At 46.3% G+C, this 24,191-nt stretch overlaps 1 protein-coding gene across 1 annotated transcript in view; it reads right to left on the bottom strand.

Moving 5' to 3' along the window:
• Positions 1 to 24,191, bottom strand: part of CFAP46 (cilia and flagella associated protein 46) — a 1,558,477-nt gene that overhangs the window by 174,982 nt on the left and 1,359,304 nt on the right. Inside the window, exon 57 of the mRNA XM_086922533.1 lies at positions 21,228 to 21,340. Coding sequence (XP_086778659.1) covers positions 21,228 to 21,340 — 113 coding nt within the window. The remainder of the gene's footprint in view (positions 1 to 21,227; positions 21,341 to 24,191) is intronic.

Below are 24,191 nucleotides of genomic sequence, written 5' to 3'. Positions count from 1 at the left end.
AATCTCCGATCGGGAAATTCCCCGATTCCGACAGTTGGGGAGATGTAGGGAGGCACAGAAACACCGAAATCGACTCGAAATCGGTAGAATTCACTCGGTATTTACCATGGATTGCAATCAGGTGGTAACCAACTCCAACCCATATAAACAGTCCCAAAATGCATTGCAACTTGCAGGATGGCAGCTTTCTATGTCATTGCGAGGCGGCTACGGCTACAGCAGGAAGGACAGAGGGAATGGCTAAGAAATGAACAGGTCTACAGACAGAGGATAACCCTGTTCATGCTCACTGAGGCTGAGATCCTACAGAGATACAGGCTGGACTCTGACACCATACTTGAGCTCATCAGGGACCTTAAGCCATACTTGGACCACCACACCCCAAGGGCACACGCCATCCCTGCGCACGTCCAGGTGCTATGCAGCCTACACCTGGTAGCGTCTGGCAGCTATCAAAGTGGAGTAGCAGCAGCAGGAGGGGTGAGCCAGAGCAGCCTGTCAAGGTTCTTCCACATATTCCTTGACGCCATGATAGACAGGATGGACCAATACATCTCTTTCCCTGCAACCCACGCAGAACTGCTACAAACTAAAGCTGACTTCTACCAGATGGCACAATTTCCCCAAATCATCGGTTGCATAGATGGCACACACATTCCGATTTGCCCACCAGCGGACACCGAATACATATACCGCACTCGGAAATCTACACACACCATCAACGTGCAGGTGATCTGCAATGCCAAGTGCACCATCACAGACCTGGTAGCAAAATTTCCGGGGAGTACCCATGACTCCTATACATTCCAACAGAGCGGCATATATGCACGGCTGATGGCAGGCGAATTTGGAGAAGGATACCTCCTAGGTGAGACACATCATCAGACCCCCATAACACATAGTAGGTAGGTGGAATACATGTATGCATGTGTCTAATGTGACCCCTTTCTCTTCCAGGCGACAGTGCATATGCCCTCCGCTCATTCATACTCACCCCCTACCTCAACCCCTCCACACCCAGCCAAAGGAGGTATAACCGGGCCCACATACGCACAAGGAATGTTGTTGAACGGACCTTTGGCATCTGGAAAAGTAGATTCAGATGCCTGCACAAGAGTGGAGGTGCAAGGCAGTATACCCCCATCACCTGCTGCAAGATCATAGCTGTATGTGCAATGTTACACAACCTTGCGGTCAAGAAGGGCACTGAGGTGGAGTTGTCTGACTACGAGGACTATGACGACGACGAAGCTGTGCCACTGACACAGCCAGCTGGGGTGTGTACGCCAAGTGATGGCAGATACAGACGTGAGGAGATCACTGAGAACTATTTCTGACTGAGTACAGATGCAAAGACAGCTAAATGTTGCTTGGAAAAAAATAAATTTTAATAGTGATGCACCACAGTTACAGCACTGATGTGCATCAAAAAATGGAGATTGTAAAGTCAAATAAAGTCCAGGGTTCTGGTTTGCTCATCCCCCCTTGCCAGGCTATTTTTTGGCCCGCTTGCCAGACCCACTGGGGTGTCCCTCGGCCCCCTCCGAATGCCCAGCAGCATCAGCGGATCGCCTGGTGCTCCTCCGTGGCTCTGATGCAGCGCTGGCCGGGCTGCTGCGGCTGCTGCTGTCTCCAGCATCACCCAGGTCCAGGGCAGGATTGGAGGCGGTGTTTGATATTATCATGGCCTCCATGGCCGTGGTGATCCTGGCCATCCCCCTAGTCAGCTCAGCCGTATGCTGACTGAGCACAGATTCTTGATTGGAGCTGCGATGGCACAGTTGTGCGGTTGCCGCTGCAAGGCGGGCCATGGCCCGGTTGAGCACCCGGGCATCCCTCCTGCGCGCAACCTCATGCTCCTCCTGTCTGGCAGATGAGTGGGTGATGGCAGTGGTCAGCCTGCATAACCCTGCTGCCACCTCCTTGTTGCTGTCCACAACAGCCTGGAAACCCTTCACCAACTCCCCCATCTGCATGTTGTGCTGCAGGAGCTGGCGTTGGCAGGCCATGGTGGATCTGGCCTGTTGGCGCTGGATTTTAACCATCTGTCCCTCCAGGCCCAGGAACACACTGCCCTCCCGTGCTGGTGCAGCAGTGGTGGTGGTGGCACGGCGTCGGGCACTGCTGCTTCCGGCCTGCTGAGTGGGCTGGGGTGCCACTGGTGGGGGTGTGGTGCTGGCCGGTCCCTGAGCCCCTGCTCCCAGGACTGGTTGGACAGGTGGCAAGGCCACGATTGTGGCAGGAGCTGGTGTAGGCGGAATGGTCTGCCTTGTAGGGGAGTTGTCTGGTGAGAATTGCAAGGGGGGTGTGCTGCCCAGTACTGGGGAGTGCACTGCTTGGAAGTCAATGACCAGGACTCCCTCCATTCCTAGCCCTGGGGTGTCTCCTTCCTCATCCTCATCCTCCTCCTGGCCAGCCTGGCTGGTGCTCGGCCCTGCGACTGCAGTGTTGGACGTTGCAGCTCCCTCTGCTGTCACAGTAGTTCCGCCTGATGGGGCCCCTAGGTACAAAGAAGCATTTGTAAACTGAGTGCCGATGTATTACAGTCAGTACAATTATGGCATTCCACATGTCCTTGCATCTCCTTACACCGTGTCACCCTGTTTTCTGTCTTGTGATTCTGCACTGACATATTTGGCTAACTTCTGCTGACTACATGTACCATGATGCTTGTCTCTTGTATGTTGGTGACAGTACAGTGCTGGTGTTTGTCTATGCATTGTGTCTAATGGGGAGGTGTCTGGTAGGGTGTGTCATGATGTGCATGCTTCTTACCTGTAGCTGTGGCTCTCGCAGAGCTGTCCAGGGTCCCGATTCCTACGATACTCTCCCTCTCGATGGTGCTGGAGACAATTTCCTCCAGATCGGTGAGGGGTGGCGCCGGGTTCTGGCCTCCTCCAGTGTGTCCAGCCTGCCTTTGAATGTCAGCCAGCTTCCTCTTTGTGAGGCTGCGGATGTCGTAAAACCTTTTTTTCAGTTCCTCGATGGACCTGGGGGTGACACCCGCAGCATTCACCTTCTGGGCGATGTCGGCCCAGATTCTCCTCTTGGTGCTGTCTGGCACGTTGAGGGACAGCTTGCCAAACAGCTGGCGGTGCACCCTCACCACCTCCTCAACCAGCACCTGAAGTTCGGTGGTGGTGAACTTGGGCTTCCTCTTCTGGGAGGACTTCTGGCTTCCAGACTGATCTGCCATTTTCTCCTGTTCAGTTTGCAACCTCCTTCTCCAACTGCTGCTAAGTGTGTGTTGGGCTCAGGCAGGCTTTCCAGATACTTCTAGAAACTTCTTAATTAGCTGCACCTGCCAGGGTTGCCACTCCCTGTTTGGGTGGGGGAGGGGGAGCCACCTCATTGGCTGAATCGCCTATTGCCGAATCGGCTTTTACCGAATCGGTAATATCCGAATCGGTAAAATCCGATTCGGTATTATCCGATTCGGTAAAAGCCGAATCGGTTCTTTCAATGCATTCCTATGGGCTTTTTCGCCATGGGTCTATGATTGCCGAATCGGCTTTTCCCTAATCGGTATTCGCCGATTCGGGAATATCCGATTCGGTGGTAGACGAATCGGTGATTTCGGATTCGTTGTTGGCCGAATCGGTACTTTCCGATTCGGACCGAGCAGAGTCGGAACGTACCGATTCTCATTACCGATGCCGACCGAATCGGTATTCATTCGGTATTTTTTTCCTACATCTCGTTTTCCGATTTCAGAATACCGATTCGGCCCGCCTCGGTATTTTGAAATCGGAAAATCGCGTTTACCTACATCGGGCCCTAAGTCTCTAAAGATTTTTGCTTTGATCATTATTTTTATTCTTGAGAAACTGTTGATTAATTTGTACTGACATTTGACTCACCAAATATTACATAGATAAAGGTTTTGAAACTTTTCCCGAGTCTGTGGTTATTCCATGAACATAAATTAAATTGCTTGAGTTATACCTATTATTCTAAGTGGTAAGTGGTAAGTTATGGTGTAAAGGTATAAGTTTATCTAAGATAAAATAATTCCTGATTGGCAGCAGCAAAATTTAGATTACCGTCTTATGGTTTGTGCAAGTTTATGGGCCCAGGTGAGTATTGTTGTGATATGAGTAAACCAAGCTGGTAATCTCGCGCCATCACCATATGAGTTAAGATTGATTCTGAAAACTCTGTGGCATTTTAGTTTGTAATATTTTCTTTTTTACTGTGTTTGCTTTACTCCCCTGGTAATTAGAATGTATGTTTTTTGAAAACACAATATGTTGATGTATTTTTTTGCTGTTTTTGCCGACTTTGCAAAAACAAACTAAAAAAAGGAATGTTGAGCAAAAGAATGATGGATTTAACCCAGATCTCTTCACTGGGGGGTTAATGTTTAATTTGCTCTGCATTCTGTCCATCATCTGTGTGTCTCATGAAAGGCAAACGCTATCAGTGGAAAGTCTGCAGAAATAAAAATGCCTTCTCCTGAAATATGCATGCATTTAAATCATGAACAAGATTTAAAAACAAACATTTCAGGAGATGGCTTTTTTATTTCTCCAGACTTTCTACTGACAGCCATGATCTTTACCTTCCATGAGGCACATTTCAAAACATCCACTTCGATCTCTCTTTCAGATAAGGAACAGGATCTCTAATCATCATATTTTAATGCAGAGTCTGACCCAGCTGGACCTTCTTTAGCTCCCACGTACCCCACAAAGAGTCGGACGTTCACCAGGAATTCTTTTGCGCTATCAAGGTAGAGTGAAGAATGCTCTTTTGCTTCCAGACGGTGGATATGCTCATTTTCCTTTGAGGGATGGTGGGAGCAAAAAAGGTGGCAAGAGTGACTGATTGACTCAGATGGATGGTCATCACTTTTAGAGAGAATGAAGCCTGGGTGCGGGGCACCACCTTATGTACAACAGTGATCATGTAGGGAGGCTTGCATGACAATGCCTGCCAATTACTCACCCTCTAGGCAGATGATACTGCCACCAGAAAAGCTGTCTTGATGGTAAGCAGCCGGAGGGGACAATTATGCAAAGGCTCAAAAGGAGTACATATAAGAAATGTGAGAACCAAATTAAGCTCCCACTGTGGCATGACAAAGGGCGTGGGTGGAAACATATGTACAAACCCTTTTCAGAATCTATTTACAATAGGAGATTTAAACAAGGAGGGTTGGCCCGACAGCCGCAAGAAAGTGGACAGAGCAGAAAGATTACCCTTGAGAGTACCCAACGCAGAGCCCTGCTGGGCAAGGGTAAAAATGAAAAGAAGGATAGAAGATAAAGAAACAGTAAGATGGTCAATGGACCTTTCTGTTCAATATTTTACAAATTGTTGCCAACTGCAGGCATACACTGACTTAGTGGAGGGCCACCTGGCTGACAAATTAACATTACATACTTCGGGAGTAAGGTCGAAAGCTATCCACTGTCACAACTCAATCTCCATGCATTGAGGCAATGAGTTGACAGGTTCAGGTGGTGCACCCTCGCCTGCTACTGCAACAGAAGATCCTCCCAAAGGGACAGCCTGATCAGAGGATTGATGCTCATTTGAAGGAGATCGGGATACCAAACTCTCAGAGCCCAGTCCGGGACCACAAAAATGACTTGGGCCCGGTCGCTCTTTATCTCCTTCAGAACTCTGGGGAAAAGTGGTATGGGCAGAAAGGCATACAGGAAACCTGAACTCCAGGCGCGATAAACGCATTGCTGAGCGATAGCTGCTTTGGAAACTCCAGCATGCAAAACTGCTGACATTTTGCGCTCTCTTCAGAGGCGAACAGATCTTACCATGGTTCTCCCCACTGCTGAAGGAGACCATGCATCACCTCTGAATGGAGATGCTATTTGTGATCCGCTAGGCATCGACAGCTGAGTTTGTCTGCCTTGGCATTCAGAGAATTTGGCAGGTGTTGAACCACCAGGGTTATGACCCTCAGTTCCAGCCATGTCCATAGACACAGGGCCTCTTGACAAAGTGTCATTGACCCCACCCCGCCCTGCTTGTTACAGTAGCTCATGGTGTAGTCTGTGAACACCTCCTCTAACTTCCCTTTGACAGAAGGAAGAAATGCTTTAAATGCTAACCAGATCACCAAAAGCTCCAATAAATTGATGAGCAGCCCTGACTCCGCTGGAAACCAGTGTACCCTGATCTCCACCTGTACCAGATGGTTGCCCCATCCCAGGTGTGACACATCTGTCACTACTGTGAGATCTGGCTGGAGAAGGGACAGGGGTGTGCCCCAAAACCAATCATGGTTCATCAACCACCACTGCAGGTCTTTTGCAGTTCCTTCTGAAATCTGGACCATGTCGGAGAGATTCCACCCTATTCCCCTATCAAAACACAACCCGCTACAGAACTAAAAAAGCAAAATAAAAAAAAAAGTAATTAATAACTACTAAAAATTGAACACATATATTGAAAATACAAGCAATTCTTATACAAAAAAAATACAACACATACATATATAATATATACTAAAATACATAACATTAATAAACAAACAATATTTTGAACTATATTTTTGTAAACCATATTAAACTATTTTTAAAATTGATATTACTTACCTTTAGTCGATATTCTTGACCACGATATTCTTGCTGTCGATATTTCTGAACTACAATATTTGCAACTCGATATTTGTGATTCGCTATTCTGTTGCTACACCTAGGGGCCTGTTAGGATGGCGGGCGGACTTTCGTCCGCCTGTCACCCTAGAGGTGCTGGGACCGGCCGCCAGTGATGCGGCGGTCAGGGCACCAGAGATTAGGATGCCACCGTGGCATCCTCCATTCCCAGCATTGTGACGGGCGGTGCTCACAGCACCACCCGCCACAATGCTGGGAATGCACTGTGTGCATTGTCATGAACAAGGTGAAAGGCACTGCGAGGTGCCTGCCATCATGTTCATGACAATGCAGGGGGGTACCATAGGTACCCCCCCCCCCCATGTGCACCCCGGCCCCAACCCCCAATACTCTGGGGGCCCGCAACGGGTCCCCAAAAGCAAAATCCTCATACCTTTCCATGGCGGCAACGCAAGGCTGATTCCCGCTCCCATGCTAATATGGATGGCGGTGTCTTGCCTACACTGCCACCATAAATAGGCCCTTCTCTGCCCGTGCAACCGACAAAAAACCGGCGGATGGTGTTTCCGTCCACCAGGGTCCCCTCCGCCATACTAATATGGCGGGGGAAATGGGTGGCGGGCGGGGTAGGATGTAGGGCAGATCGCCACTGCCATGCAGGCGGTGGCTATCCGCCCTACATCCTAATAGACCCCTAAGTGCGTAAAGAGGCCTTGTACATGATGTTCGAGGCATCGTGATAATGTTGTGAGAAGCTAGATGTATAAACAAATTTGTTTCACAGAAAATAATCCAACATTGTCCTGCATGCAAATACATATAAAAATTCACAGCAGAAATGTTATTGTGAAAAAGAGGAAATGTAAGAAATGATTCGCTTTGCTACCTGGGCCTTACCTGGGAATATAACAGCAAGTTAATAGAGAAACCTGATGATCTCAACACATTGGCGGTCACATGGAGGTGGCCTACACCTTCAGTAGCCAGTCATTGAGTTAAGGGAAGACTGATTTATCCAACCTGCACACATAAGCTGCAACCACAACCTTTGAGTATACCCGAGGGGCACTGGTAAGTCCAAAGGGTAGCACAGAGAACTGAAATTGCAGGCAATGCCTGTGGGATTGCAGGAAGGAAATGTAGAAGAATGCGTCCTGCAAGTCCAGTGCTACCTTCAAGCTCCTGTATCAAGAGCAGACAGGACCTAGGCAAGGGTGATCATTCTGAATCGAAGTTCAGAGGCGAAGATCTAGGATGGAATGAAGGCTTCCATCCATTTTCCGCACCAGAAAATAACGAGTTTAGCAACCTATTCTGATCTTGGACGCTGGCCCCATCTGTAGTGCTCCCTTGGCCAAGAGACCCTGGAGAGTCAAAATAGCCTGAACGTCTCAGCGAAGTATGGAGAAGTGGTCCTCTGGGAGGTGTTGCTTTGCAGGTGGCATGTCTGGGGGATAGAACTGAAAGGGTAGGGCATATCTATGTTCCATGAGATGGAGAACCCATTGGTTTGACGTAGGTTTGACGTTGGTTTGAGGGAGATAGATGAACAGTGACTACAATTTCTACCAGGTGATGATGTGCTGTCAAGAACAAACTAAAGTGATTCTGTGACAGCTGTGGGGGTAGGGGTTAGATTTTGGGTAGTGCATAGCTCCAGGGGATCTGAATGTGGTCAGCCAGCTTTTGAGCCTCACCATTAAAAGAGCTAAAAAGCCTCTTTCTGCTGAGGCCCGTATTGGGATTGCCTCTGCTGATATCTCCTACGGAAGCCTCAAAAGGGAAACTGCCAAATAGGCTGAGCAAGGCCCAGACAGTGAGTAGTGGTCTTGCTCTCTTTAAATTTCTGAAGCTGAGGCACCCAATACCAACATTATGATAGCCATCTGTTTGCAAAACAGGTTGTATGGTTTGAATCCTGACAATGTAAGTGACAGAATGCAGACCCGGTACATTTTCATACTTAATCTCGTAGACAATTTTTTCAAAATGCTCAGAGGCATGAATTTAGGTATGCAGCTCCTGGTGCAAGCTCTGCTCTGGGCCCACATATAAACCCTGTCATTTTCAAGAAGGCTGTCCTGCATGCAGTCAAAAACATTTTTAGAGGAAAATCTTTGGTAACGAAAGCGAAAAAAGGAAGGAGTGGAGCTATGGATCTGCATAAAGGGTGGGAGAAAGAGGAACTGACTTCAGTGAATTTGTGTAGCATCTGAATACAGGTCTGGCTTGTCATGCCCGGAGGTGGGACAGTGACAACAGAGGCCAATGGCACCAAAGGCCAGCACTCAGGAGCGGTTGCAAGTCTTTCCATACACAGTCTGCCACCTGGGAAGATACGAAAGGTGAGGAAATTGAAAGTATCCATCAGATAAAGACTAAGGGTGTCATTAAGATCGCGGGGCGGATCGCCACAGCCGGCCAGGCGGTGGCGATCCGCCTGCGGCGGTGGCGATTCGACGCTATCACAAGCCCATTTACCCACAGCCAAATTAGCGTTTCGGTGGGTAAAGCAGTGAACGGAAAGTCCATCTGCCGCTTTTCCACTGGTCGGATTGCAGGCCGAGTGGGACAGGCACACAATATGGTGGGGGTGCATTGCAGGCACCGCCATCCATATTATGATGTATACAGTGCATATGCTTTTCCATGGCGGAGACTCTGCCATGGAAAGACATACAGTAAATGGCTTTGGAGGCCCGTTGCGGGCCCCCGGGGGTTGGGGGGGGGGGGGGTAGATGCACTTGGCATGCACAAGGTTCCTGTCACGTTGTGTATGCCAATTCACAACATGCAACTTTTACATTGCGGCGGGTGCTGCGGGATGTGACCGCCAGGGTGGCGGTCGCATCCTAATTGGCCCCACAGGATCGCCGCACCTCTGGCGGTCGGTCCAGCTTTCCGTTACAGTGGTGGGCGGATCGTAATGGAGCCCCAAATTATTTGTAGAGACTGTATGAGGGGACAATGGGAACAAAGTGAGTTAGTATATCACTGGATACCAATTTAATATGGACTTGATTGACTTTTGGCTTTGGCTATGGATAGGGCCCAAACGTGTTTCTTACATTTCCTTCTGGCTGCTTTGTAGGCTTTCACAGATTGAAAGTACTGTAATGTCTCTCTTGCTGTTGATGCTTATTCCACCTCTTCTCAATTCAGCCCACTTTCATATGTTTTAGGTCAAGATTGAACCAAGAGTACAGGGTACCATGGGTCTAGCAGTATTTGTTGAGTGTGAGAAGAAATTATTCCTGGTAGTCGTGAAAATGGAGAGCATGGTACTACAAGATACTTCAAGGTAAGTTAAGGATTAGCCCAAGAACATTTTAATACAGGCACTTTATAAGTAGAACTGACGGGTGTGGGTAACTAGCAGTTAAAAATTATATTATTGTCCCTTTCTAAACTCCAAAGAAAACAGCATTCTAATATGAAATTGATGTAAAATATTTTTGGAGTGACCTATAAAAAGAGTAAACCTTTCCACACCGGTTATGAGAAATACTCTGTTTTAGATCGGTCAGCCTTAGGGTGATCTTCACCCCAACATTTTGCCTTCTACTCTCCTGTTTTGCTGAATTTGCTTGGGTTGGTCTTTAGACTCTGTGCACTTTACCACTGCTGACCAGTGCTAAAGTGCTTGTGCTCACTCCCTACAACATGGTAAAATTAGCTTACACCTAAATGGCTTATTTAATTGAATTAAACCCCAAACTGATTTTGTAAAATAAGTCTGTACCCAAGCCTAAAACGCCTTTTTTAATAAGTATAACTCATCTCTAGAGCAAGCCCTAGGCAGCCCATAGGGCAAGTGTTATATTCCCTTTAGGTACCCTATATAGGTGTAGCTAGCATTGCAACCTTTCACCTATATTCTTCCCTACATTACATACATAACAGTTCTTAGGGACTGACCTTTTACCTAAATACAACACTGCATTCAGAATGCAGGTTTTTCCCTAGTTTGAATCTCATACATTATGCGTAAGGTTACTTGGAAGCACAGCAGGACTACCCTCTCCTGTATAATATTTCTGTATACAGTTGAGGCCCAACGTCAGCCTCTAGGCCGACACGGGATCACAGCAAGGTAGGACCCCAGAGGACACATGTGGGTATATATACAACACATCTTGCTTTAAAAAGACAGAGGAGACAGTGACTTCACGGCTGACACCCTGACCAGAGACACAGAGGTTCCTGCATGCAGACACTCCATCTCGCAGTGGTCTAACATCCCTCGCGGAGAGTCCAACTCGAGACCAGGAGAGGGTACCATATTCTCTCATTCTCAGGTAATGGGGTTGACTAGATCCTAGAGTGATTCTTGGCATAACACCTACACAGATGCTAGGTACATTTCGGTACATCCAGTTAGGGAGGCATCGTAGGAGTACACATTTTTTATCATGTATTCTATGTACTTGTATATATTAATGATTACTGCAAAATGGTATCATCCCTTTACTTTCATAGTACTGCTAATCATATCTCTCTGCTACTGTCGAATAGTTTACAGCTCATCTATTCTACACTAGATTAACAACTGTTTAATAAATACTTATTGACAAACGCTCAGTATGTTTATTCTGTGTATCTCTGAGACTAACTAAGTGAGCACGAGTGACAGAGCGAAATATAGTATATTGTTTCCACGATTATGAGGGATCAGGGTTGTCATGTTCTGAGGTTACCAAAACTATTCTCTCCCCGATAAGAGGAGATTCTAGTGGCACTGTGAGCTAGCTGCTACATACAGGGTAACGTATCCGTTGGGGGTGCACGGAATCAGTTTGCCACCAATCCCACAGTTTATGTTATCCAAAAGCGCAGATCCTGTATAGGTTTTATAGGAACTACACAACACAGGGTGCGTCGTATTTAAAAAGGTGGACATGTATTTTTAACGTTTAGATGTCCTGGTAGTGAAAAACTCACAAATTCGCTTTTTACTACCTCTCCCATATGATAACATTGGGCTACCTTACTACATTTAATAGGTGATAACGTTTGTTTGCGAGCACGAGGAAAGGTCATGTTTGGTGTCAAATGAATCGTAATTTGAATTCCTTGTTTATGGAAAAGTCAGATTTTAAGTCACAATACTGAAACTGCCCCTCCTAGAAGTTGGTATTTTCTTGTCCAAACAATTTGGTGCATGCAGCATGTTTCCTTGGTCACATGACTATGTGTAGTTTGCCTTTGTTGCTTCCTCCCAGACATTCATAAAATAGAAGGATTGGGTTTTGGCAGGATGGGCAAACCTGACAGGATGAGAGGAGGTGGAGCTATGCACAGCCCTACATGCACTTCAAAGCAGCTGCTTCAGCTGTCACACAAATAAATTCATACTAGCCCTTTGAACCCCCAAACATCCTGGGACTGGGTAGGGAGGTAGGATATTTCAGACCCTTCTGTGGGGGGGAAAACTCCAGATGTGTCTTCCACTTCAAACCAGGTATCAAATTCATTTTCATTCACTTCTGGACCTGAGGAGGACTGTCAGAGGACTGGCCGGCTGACTGTGGCCTGTCCTGTGCCCTCAGAGGACTTCCCTGCTGGTTATGACCAGGTTCTCTGCTTGAACCCAAGACTTCCAGGGTACCCCCAAAGGCTAGTTGCCTGACATCCTGATCAGAGCCCCAGAGACAGAAAAGGCTCAAACCATCTTGAACCCACACCTGGACCCAGGATGACTGAGTCCTGGCCCTCCAAAAGGTGCCTCTCCAGTCCTGGACCTTTGGACATGGTGCTAAAGGTACCCAGACAGCCCAGGTCCAGTGGCTTGATTAAGACGACGACTCCTCGGATACTGCTGACTGCCTTGACCACACAATATGAGAAGTCCAAAATGAATATTTAAATTGACAATCCATTTGTGGACCACCGTCTACATCCAGTTTGATGTTCGATACACAAATAAACCTGATGGCCTAAGCCACAGTGCACTATCTCTAGGAAGACCACATTGAGAAATCAGTTAAAGGCAGTCTCTTGATACAACTATGCACTATATACACGTATGGTGTAGTTCTCCTTTCAAAGACTTTGTTACTTTTTTGGTACATACAATGGTGCAAAATAATTTTTATTTAAAGTATATTCTGCATGTAAATGGGAGAATTTGATTCATGAGGTTCTCAGAAGGAGGTATCTATATATATATATATAAGTATATAAATGTATGAAAAAATGCTAAATACGTCTACTAACAATTGAAGTGCTATTGTTGATGGAAAGTGTTTGGTAGATCTGTCCCGCTATAGCTCTTTTCCTCTTTAGTCAAGGTGCATCGTCTGTCGGCTTGACTTCCTGGTATGCTATGTTCTTCCATCTTGCTCAGCAGCTTCCTGCAGAAAAGTTATCTGGCCTTGTGGAGCTCTCGTCAGCTACAGCCAGTGGATGCATGAAGTTGGAGTGCTGCGGGCGGTGAGGCAGGAGAGGGGCAGGGTGGGGTGGGTATTGGAGTCGGACATACGACTTCCATGAGTAAAGCAAGTAAATAAATAAATACAACTATGTACATTGCGCTTGCTGCATCGCCTAGTTAGCGATGCAGATTGCGCAAGGTAAATAGTTGTATTTATTTATTTACTTGCTTTACTCGTAGACATTGTATGTCCAACGCCACTACTCTTGCACCTTGCCCCTACCCCGCCCCACCCCACCGCACCCCCACTGCAAGCCACCACTGGCTACAGCCTGAACCTTTAACCCGCTAGAGATTTGCGATTTATAAAACATGAAGAAATCTTCACTGCAACTTCGTGCATAGCTGGCCATTGCCTCCTCTCTGGACTCCACCTGTTGCCTTGCCCCGTTAAACTTTAAACTTTATTTTCTTAAGAAATGTTTCGCAAAATTTCTTCTAAGTCTGAAGATAAGCAGAGGCGGGAGACCAATCCACTTTGTGTATCCAAACTATGCTCCATCACAGTCGGCCATAAATTTCGACTTAGCCCTAGCCTTGCATGACTGTCCACAGTTAGCTCTTTGATCTTTAAATTTTATTTTTCACTTTAAACTTTAAAAATTCATAACTCCAGTTCTACTGATTAGATTTTTGTCATTTTGGAGTAAAAAGGCGATTCCTTCTTTAGGAAACAGGGTGGGGATGAGTAGATTGGTTTTGAAGGGGGTTTGAAGGGTATTTTAGGGAGGGAGTAGGGTGTAAAAAAAGGAAAAGTCAAAAAGAAGATTTGCAGGTTTTTTTTTTTTTGGTAGAGGGAAGGCAGCGGTTATCAGTTTTGGAGGATGGTAATTCAATTAAACTAGTATGGCATTGATTAAGTGTCTATCTTGGAATGTATCGGGACTGAATAGTGGGCCTAAAAGACAACTAGTGCGAGAGAAGCTTAGGACATATAAACCTCATTTAGTCCTTTTAACAGAAACTCATTTACCATTCAAGGATAGGGGCTTTCTCTAACAGCTGGGATTTCAGGATGTAATATGTACTTCACAAAATGTATCAACCAGAGGGGCTATTATCTTAGTGTCTAAAACTTTAGACTGTCAAGTTCATAAGGTATTAGCAGATCAAAGAGGGAGGTGGGGTATTGCTTAAATTGAGATCAATACTCTGAGATATGTTTTTTGTGTTGTATGTGTTCCCAATGTTGATGATCCGACAATATTTGACGAAATCTGCTTAGAATTAGTGGGGTGGCAGGGGATGGTGGTTTTGATGGGTGATTTTAATTGCGTTATTAACTATGGCATGGACTCTAAAAGCTGGCAATCTGCCCTAAGAATGACGAAAGTGAGAGCTTCTATCTTAGAACATGGGCGATTACAGTTTTGCAGGATGTATGGCGTGTTCTGTATCCAACTACTCCAGGATATACCTACCTGTCTGCGCCATACCGGCAGTACTCTAGGATTGACATGGATAGGGCCTCAGAGGCTATTTTGGTAGGGGCAGACATGGAGATCTGTCCTAAGGTCACTTCTGACCATAACCCCATAATCTTTTGTTTTTGGGCTAACCATACTCCTAAAGCAGCTCGTTTATTTACCTTTTCATGATATTTGGTTACAGGTTCCGAGTTGTTTCCTTTTATTTCGCAAAAAAAATCAGAATATTTGATCGACAATATAGGGTCTGCCCCGCTGTGGGTCGTATGGTATGCTATGAAAGCATTTATTAGGGGAGTTACTCAGCAGTTTGTTCATCAACAGAATAGGGAGCAGGAGAGACAAACTTAAGAGGCTTATCAAAAGCTTATTAACTGTGATCTTCAACATGCGGAGGCTGTTTGTCTACAAAACCTAGACCAAGATTCTCTATATGTTTCCCTTTTAGAGCAGAGGGCAACTATAAATAGGGTTTTAAAGGAAAAAGTAGCAGCCTGCTTTGTTAACAGCCGTGACAAGCTGAGCTCGTCATAACTGCCGAGGAACGCCCACGCTGGGCTAATTCCCCGCCTGTGGGGGGGCGTTCTACAGGACTGGGCGGAGTCGTTACGAGCTCAGCTCGTCATGAGCACTGCTCCACTGTGCCGCATGACGAGCTGGGCTTGTCACGAGCAACGCGGTGCCGTGTGCGGCCCCTCCCCCCCGCACCGCTGGGGAATTAGCCCCGCGTGAAAGGGGTTAAGCATAAGTCATTACAATATGAATATAGGGATAGGATAGGGAAAGTTTTAGCTCATCAATTTATGGACAACCATCTTAAAACTAAGATTAAGGCTATTAAGGGAGAGGGAAGCACTATTTATAGATTCCCCCAAGAGATAGCAAACAAGTTCTCTATTTTTTATCAACAAGTTTATTCCCCTGATTCATCACAAGATTTAACTGATATGCAAAACTACTTACAAGATAGCAATCTGCCGACCCTGACAGAGGAAGACTCTCTCGAACTAGAACCGGAGATTTTGGTTGAGGAGATATCTGAAGCGATTGCGAGGGCTATCATCCGGGAAGGCGACTAAGGAGGATGCTCTCCCAGTGGAGCTCTATAAGAGCTGTAAAAGTCTTTTGGCCCCGGTGCTGGGGGATGTAATCTCTCAAGTTGGGACCAGTGGACGGGTTCCAGATTCATGGAACATGGCCAATATACATATTTTTTTAAAGAAAGATAAAGTCCCAGTGGAACGGGCTTCGACCACCCGATTTCCTTAATAAATGCAGACGCATAGGTGTTTGCTAAAGTATCGGCCACCCGGCTAGCTCCAATGATGGCCAGCCTGGTTTCTCCCCAGCAACATGGGTTTATTCATGGGAGAGATACTACAGCCCATGTTAAAACGGCAATAGCAGCTTTTGATGTTGCAGGGAAGCTAAAAACTGAACTGGGCGTGGTGCTATTGGATGCAGAAAAGGCAGTTGACCGAGTGGCCTGGGAATATCTTTGGGCAACACTCACTGCATCTGGGTTTAAGGAAAATGTTCAGAAATTGGTTAGGGCTTTGTATCACAACCCGATGGCTAGGCTACCGTATTTAAATGTTAAAACTATTCCCATTCCTATTCAACGCGGTACGAGGCAGGGCTGTCTCCTTTCTCCTCTTTTATGTGCTCTTTATATAGAGCCATTCATTAGGGCACTGTTGAGCAATAATTTGATCTGCCCACTGATCATTGGACAGCGTCCTCTGAAACTCACGGCAGATGCCAATGATATAGCTATTTTTACGGAAAAACCAAGGGGGGCTATAGAAAATATGAATAGAGAGGCTAAGCAGTTTCGATGCTTCTCCGGCTACAAACTGAATAGTAACAAAACCCAAGTTCTTCTTAATTTTCGTCCAGAAGCCCCGATTAATGGGGCGTGTCCGAGGGCTACATATCTTGTGGTACAAATTTCGTCTAAAATTGAGCTTATATTTTCATTAAATTATACATCTTTATTAGCCACAGTTACTAAACAATTGAAGCAGTGGCATAAGCTTCCTTTAAGCATCTTAGGTAGATGTAATGTTATAAAAATGAAAATACTTCCCAAGTTTCGTTATCTTATTAGGTCCATCCTGCTACGTATTCCTAATAGGTTTTTTAAGAAGCTAGATGGGGTTTTGAGTAGCTTTATTTGGGGTTATAAGAAGGCAAGGCGCGCTATTGGGGAGATGAAGCTTCCTTATAATCAGGGTGGATTAGACCTCCAGGATTTTAAACTTTATTTTTGGTCCGCTTTTGTTGGTCGTCTATGCAGTCTTTTGAATTCCGAGCAAATTGATTTTTGGCACTGGCACCTTCTTGGAGGAGAGAGCCAGTTGTTCCTATATCGAATTAATGACTCTAACTATTATAAACGTGTACGGTTCAAGACGATTAGAGACTGTGCATATATTTGGCAGAGCATTAAAACCAGACTTCCTTTATCTCTCGTACACAGTAGACTTCATCTTTGGGGTAACCCTATGCTACCCAGAATATTTCAGGATAGTACAGCCTGTCAGTGGGCTGGGTATGGAGTGTATTCCTTGGGACAACTATATGATTGCAATGGTTTTAAGACATTTGAGAATCTCCAGCTGATGTTTGAAATCCCCCAATGTCTATTTTTTAAATACCTACAGGTTAGGGATTACCTTGTGAGAAACTTGGCAGTTCGGAGTGTTTCTGGATCAGATATGTGGGAATGCATGTATGCTCAGACCCAGCAGGCCATCATTAGCAAGGCGTATCAAATTCTATGTCAGAACAGAGTAGGGGGGTGTGAGAAATTGGCTTCTAAGTGGAGTGAGATTTTGGGGGGAAATATTGTTGTTGAGAATATGAAGAGAGCACTGGATACTATTGCCCGTTCTGTACACTCAGTGAATTTACGGTTGCAGCAATTTTGGACGCTTTGTCTACTCTATTATACTCCTGAAAGGATTGCGGGATGGTCTCAAGGTGGGGCAGGATGGGGGGACCCATGGAGGGACAAGGCAGAACTGTCCTAAATGCAGGCTTTATGCAGCTGGTATGTTTGTTTTGTGTCCGCCCTTAAAATCGTTTTGGGACAAGATAACAGCAGCAATCAAATGTAGCCTAGGCCTAGATTTCACCCTTTCGACAACGTATAATATTTTAGGGTATAAGCAAGCGGCTGTTCAGAATGGCTCTACCTTGACAATTATGATGGTTGCTGTCCGGTTGGCGATATCCAGAGCTTGGATCTCTCCTAACCTCCCTACCGAGATGGAATGGTGGTTAATTCTTAAAGAAACAGGGGAAAGGGGAAAAGCCCTGTCTAAAGCAAGGGGTATTCAGGCTTTAAGAAAGTATAGAACCACATGAGGCTGTCTAGATGGGCCATAAAGCACTTGCTAAAAGATTATGGACGGCCATGGGGATATAAGGATTTCTATTGTAAGAAAAGCTTCCATCGCTGAGCTTTCCTATTGGTCTGTTTTTGCTTTATGCATTATGTCCTTTTTTAGGTCTTGCCTATGCTGCGCGCATGCGCTGCCTAGGTAAAATGACCTATTGCTATAGTTTAGACTTTTCAGCCAAGCACGTGCACGCGTTCCATTGCCTTCAAGGGCAACGCTTGCACGTGTGGAGATTCACTTGCGGGAGTGAGTGCCACCATATGGTAGCAATTATCGCTCCCACAAGTGAATCGTGCAGGCCCCCTCCTCCCCCCTGCTGCCGCGCACGCGGTTTTTTTTTTGTTCGTCCTCGCTGTCGTCATCGGCTTGGCTTTTTCTTGATTCGTCATTGTTTAATTTAAGCTGGTAGCTCCTCTAGCGGCCACATTATCTATTGGTAACCAGAAACACGCAGATAATCCTTCCTGCTAGCTAGGCTAGGGCTGGAGACTAGGAGAGAGGCCCCTGTTTCAAATTGAAGGCGTGTGATTTTCAATCTTTTTAGTTTTCATGGAGAAAAGCGGGTACTTGCTTAGGGGGGCAAGAACCTAGCGGCATCTTTACCGTTCTGGAAGTCTGAGGTGTTGGCATCAGGAATGGCATCTGCCTCGTGAAACTCAAGCGCACCAAAACTTTCTGACAACAGAGCTGACCACACTGGGATGGGCTTTCAACGGTGAGACAATGATGATAGAAAACCTGCTCAACTCCACTTGCAAATGTAAAGCGCTGTGCAGACTATATACACTTTTTTTCATTTACTTTCCTACTTCTCACTGTTGTTATCGGCTTGGCTTGTTTTTTTAAACTTTCAGCGCAAGGCGCGCACACTTGTTCTCTAAGACCTGTAGCTCCAGAGCACTAACTGTGGTCTGAGACCTGTACGGGATGCGTAATGTGGGCGATAGTTCTGCTGTCCGAGGCTAATAAAATCTGAGCAAACTGAGCGTTAGTTGCACTTGCTACCCTGGACGGTTTCTGGAGAGACAGTCTTGTGTGTTTTATCAAATAAGCACCAGTCACTGCGCCAGCAGATCCACAGTCTCCTGGGCCTGCCCGAGTCTGCTCACGTGTCATGATGTATTTCATCAGCTTGCATCTGTCTCAGCTCCCACCCTGGTCATTATGCTCTGTTTGTCCTCGTGCTCCCTGGTTTCTGCAGCCCTTGGTTCTTGTCTCTCCAGCTCCTGTATTCCCTGCCCACCCCCCACCCTTCCCTCCCTCCCTCCCTCCCTCCCTCCCTCCAGTGCGCTCCTGTCCCTTAACACTATGCTCCCTGCTGCATCTGTGTATTTGTAACTGGGCCCTAGACCTTATACACTCGAGTCCTTAAAAGCCAACGATCGCCTTCCTTCGTGCCTAATGCTTCTGGGCTGTGTACCCGCTGGACCCCCTGACGCTTTTACCGAGTAGCATTGCCACTACGTCATTTTGCGTTCAAATTATCCGTATTCTGTTTGCCCTTGAAGCCCTATAGCGCCTGGTCCCTTGCCCCAAACCATTACCCCGCCACAGTAGGCGCCCCTGAGGATGTCTTCACAGTGTCCGCCCTGGAGTGCCACTCTTTACACACACGCAGCTCTGTCCGCTGCAGCCTCATTAACTCCTTGGACCTTGAGGGCTCATTAGCAGCTATGTACACCGGCTAGGTAATTAGAGCGCCCCTGCCCCCGGGACTTCACCTGCACAGTGCATGGCTAATTGTATTCTGCCTGCAGCCACGCAGGCCTGATACAGATTAGCAGCTCCCCAAGCCCACCACACTTTATAACCACGCGTCTCGGCCTCCTTCTCACACGCCCTCTCGACTACTCATGGCCTTCAGTCCACCTCCCACTTTCCCTTTCTTCCTCGCACAACTCCCTTCTGCCTCTCTATAGAGTACCAGTCTTCCTCCCTCCCCCCTTCTACCACACACTCTTCCTCCCCCTGTCACTGCTTTCCACATCTCAGTCCCTCCTTGCCCTCTCTCCACTCTCAGCCCTCAGTTCCTTCTCTATCTCTGCACATCTGTAATTTTGCCCATCTGTTACACCCCCACTTCATCATTCAGTTCCCCTAGCCATCTCTTGCTCCCCATCTCCGACTCCCCCATCCATTTCTTATCTTTCATACCTCTCAATGGACCCACATTCTAGGATTACCAAAATTTTGCAGCCAAAAAATCGTCGGGATTTCACAAAGATAGAGGAAAGACTACAATTTTACTTCAAGCCCGCACACAGAATAACCACTCTCCTTAGCAAAGTATTACAGAACAGGCAGTAGGAACATAAATAAAATGCAATTTTTAAACCCAGCAACTTGCCTGTTAATTAAATTGTTTTCTTGAAACAACTGCTAACTATCCCTATTTTGTAAAATATAAAAGAAAATCACCTCTCACCGTTTTCAGTCAACCCACTTTAAAAACCGGGACATGAGCTACATTTCCTGAAATCTGCCGGGACAGATGGTGAAAAACTGGGGCCGTCCTGGCAAATCCAGGACACATGGTCATCCTAACACATTCCTCTCTCATCCCCTTCTACATCGCGTTTAGCCTCCCCACGCCCTCTCCATCCTTCACTTCCTGAGATCTCAGGTTTCCCACTTACAAGCTCGACTGGGTCATCTATTCCAGGTATTTTTATTTGTGGAATGGGATTTGTAGTCCCATTAACAAGCATTGGCATAGCCAATAGGTCTCGCCTTTGGGACCTTAGAAGTGTTTAGTTATCCAGCACAATATCATTGGTGCAACAACATCAAGTGTTGCATGGCTAAACACTTCTAAGGTCCCGAAGGCGATGACTATTGGCTATGCCAATGCTTGTTATTTTTGTTTGCTGACGGTATGCTTTCCCATTGCCTTGTTTCTGCTTTATGCATTATGTTCTTTTCTTACTGTTTATTGATTGTATGACTCATTCTTTTTGAGAATAAAAAAAGGAGTAAAAAAATGTATTACATTTTACTCTATGCTGCCAAATTGGAGTGGCATTATCCCTGCATTGTGTTTTTATTTTATTGCTGTTTAAGTAGTGCATAAATGCTTTACACATTTACTCTAAGTGAAGCCTCACTGCTTCTGTGGCAAGTTACGATAGGGTTAAGAACAGGTTAAATCCTCCTGACAAAGACTGCGGCTTTCGCTTGTCAAGGGCTCACCCAGAACCAACAACCCAATTTTTCACACTCTACATTCCACTGAAGCTTTATAGTGTAAAGAACAGTGAAAATTATAAGATTTATTTTTATTTCAATACTTAGTCATTGTAAATAATATTGGTGGACAAGCATTTTTAAAAGAGCGGAAATTATGACAAAATATAACATTGATATTTGTTAATTTGCTCACCTGAGAAATTCATTGCAACTAACTTTTCCAATAGTATATGAGATAAAAACCGTTCAGTTCCAAAAAAGATAAATGCGCTGCAGCTGCTTAACAGATTTTCCCACTCGGCGTGGCTGTGAAAAGAGAAAAACACTGATCAATTGGACAGCCACTTAACACCAAAATTCTTCTTCAGGAGATAAAGCATTAAAGAACAAGTTACTTACCATCGGTAATGCATTATCTTATGAGACAATATCTAGCTGCAAATTCCTTACCTTTGAATTTCCCTGGCCTCCGACTGAATATGGAAACTTTTGCGTGAGCAGTACCCCTGCGCACCATCAGGTGGCTAACTCTGGCTCCACGTGACATCACCGGTGTCGTTGGCATCAGTTGTGATGTTACGGTCACCTATATTAGTGCCACCCAGGCGTGTGGCGTCAGTTTCTTTTCACTTTTTCCACGCCAAAAGCACAGAGCCATGAAGTGAACTGACTATTGTGTATCAAAACTAGGGTCCTGTAAAGGGGAAGAACCCTAGCCCTATAAATCAGTCATGGGTGGTTCTGTAAGGAATCTACAGCTAGATATAGTCTCTACCAGATAATGCATTACAGAAGGTAAGTAGCTTGTTCATCTGATAGCGACCTCTAGCTGCAGATTCCTAACCTTTGATTTGATGCCCAAGCCATACTTCCTAGTGGTGGGCTGCAGACAGATTTACCAGACTAAAAAGTCCTGCAGGACCTGATGGTTGAATCCCTATAGGCCTGACTGTCCAAGCAGTAGAGTTTCACAAACTTGTGCAGTGAAGCCCACGTTGCAGTCTGGTAGATGTCGAGGACTAGTACTCTACATGCCAATGCCGTGGCCGCAGCCTTCCCCCTGGTGGAATGGGCTCCTAAGTCCTCAGGGGGACGTTTCCTACCCACGCTCCTAGCCATAGCAGATTTTTATGCAGATAATAAACCATCGCGAAATGGTTCATTTCTACACTGCCCAACCCATTTTAGCTCCCACCTAACCCACGGAGTTGGTCATCCACCTTGAACTCTTTCGCACGGTCAAGGTAGAACAACAATGCTCTTTTTGGGTCCAGCAGTAGATACAATCCTTGTCGTTAGAGGGATGCGGAGGAGCAAAAAATGTGGGCAGTATGACTGATTGACCCAGATGGAATGATGCAACCACTTTAGGTAGCAAGGAGGCACAGGTTTGACGCAACACCTTATCCAGGTATGCCTAAGGTAGCAATGCTTGGATGATAACGTCTGCAGCTCGCTCACCCTCTGGGCAGAGCTTATCACCACTAGAAAGGCTGACTTGATGGTAAGCAGCCAGAGGGGACACCTGTGTAATAGATCAAAGGAGCACACAAACTATAATTGAGAACCAGATTGAGATCCTACTTTGGCACGAAACAGGGCGTAGGTGAAAACATATGTACAAGCCTTTTTTAGAACCTATTTACAATAGTGGATTTGAACATGGAGGGTTGGTCCGGCAGCCACAAAAAGGACAGAAGAGAAAGATGATCCTTAGGCGTACCGAAATCAGAGCCCTGCTGGGCAAGGGTAAGAATAAAAAGAATATAATTAGAAAAAAAGCAGCAAGAGGGTCAATAGACCTTTCTGTACAATTATTTACAAACTTTTGCCAATGGCAGGAGTATACCGTCTTAGTGGAAGAACACCCGGCCGCCAAGCTTACATTACATACTTCAGGAGTAAGGTCGAAAGCTGCCAACTGTCTCCACTTAATTGCCAAGCAAGGAGGCAGAGATTTGACAGGTTCGGGTGCACAAGCCCTCGTTCTGCGACAGAAGATCCTCCCCAAGGGGCAGCCTGATTGAAGGATCGGTACTCATTTGAAAAAGCTCTGGATATAAGACTCTCCTAGCCCAGTCCAGAGCCACAAAGATGATTTGGGCTCAGTTGTTCTTGAGCCCCTTGAGCATTCTGGGCAGAAATGGTATAGGAAGAAAAGCATACAGAAAGGCCTTAGCTCCACTCGTGATGAAAAGCATCGCAGAGCAATAGTCGGCTTGGAAACTCCAGCTGATGAAATTGTACGTTCTCTTTGGAGGAGAACGGATCTAACCACGGCTCTCCCAACTGCTGCAAGAGAACTTGCTCCACCTCCGACTGGAGACACTATTTGTGATCCGCTAGGCATCAATGGTTGAGTTTGTACTCTCTGGCGTTCAAAGAACCTGGTAAGGGTTGAACCACCAGGGTCAGGTCCTGCTGTTCCATCGACTCTAGAGCAGGCCCTGCTGTTCCATCCATCTCCAGAGACACAGGGCCTCTTAACAAATGCTCCATGACCCCACCTTGCTTGTTGCAGGATGACATGTAGGTGGTGTTGTCCATGAACTCTTGCACCAACTTCCCCTTGATGGAGGGAAGAAATGTTTTCAATGCTAGCCGGATTGCCCGAAGCTCCAGCAAGTTGATGTTGAACCCCGACTTTGCAGAAGACAAGTGTCCCTTGATCTCCACCTCTCCCAGATGGCCGCCCCATTCCAGGAGTGATGCATCTGTCACTACTGTGAGATACGGTTGGGGAAGGTAGAGGGGTCTGCGTCTGACCCAATCGCAGTTCGTTACCCACCACTGCAGGTCCTTTGCAGTTCCCTCTGAGATCTGGACCATGTTGGAGAGATTCCCCTGATGCTGCGCCCACTGACATTTCAGGTCCCCCTGCATACACCATCTGGCATGGTTTACCAATAGGAAACAGGAGGCCGAGTACCAGCAGTCTCAGAGTAATTTCCACAGGAATCCAGGCTAGAGGCTGAAATATCAGTATCATAAGCTGAATATCCTGGACTCGGTGTTCGGGAGGACAAGCCTTTTGCGTCCAGAACAGCTCCAATGAAAGGGGGCATCTGAGAAGGAGTCAGGTGTGACTTTGACACATTTATAGAGAACCCAGCAAATGCAGGAGCTCCGACGTAGTCTGGAGGTTAGAGATGACCGC

The sequence above is a fragment of the Lissotriton vulgaris genome, chromosome 5 (assembly GCF_964263255.1).
Source record: "Lissotriton vulgaris chromosome 5, aLisVul1.2, whole genome shotgun sequence".
NCBI lineage: Eukaryota > Metazoa > Chordata > Amphibia > Caudata > Salamandridae > Lissotriton > Lissotriton vulgaris.
The sequence above is the reverse complement of the archived record's forward strand: the minus strand, read 5'-3'. Positions and strand labels throughout refer to the sequence as shown.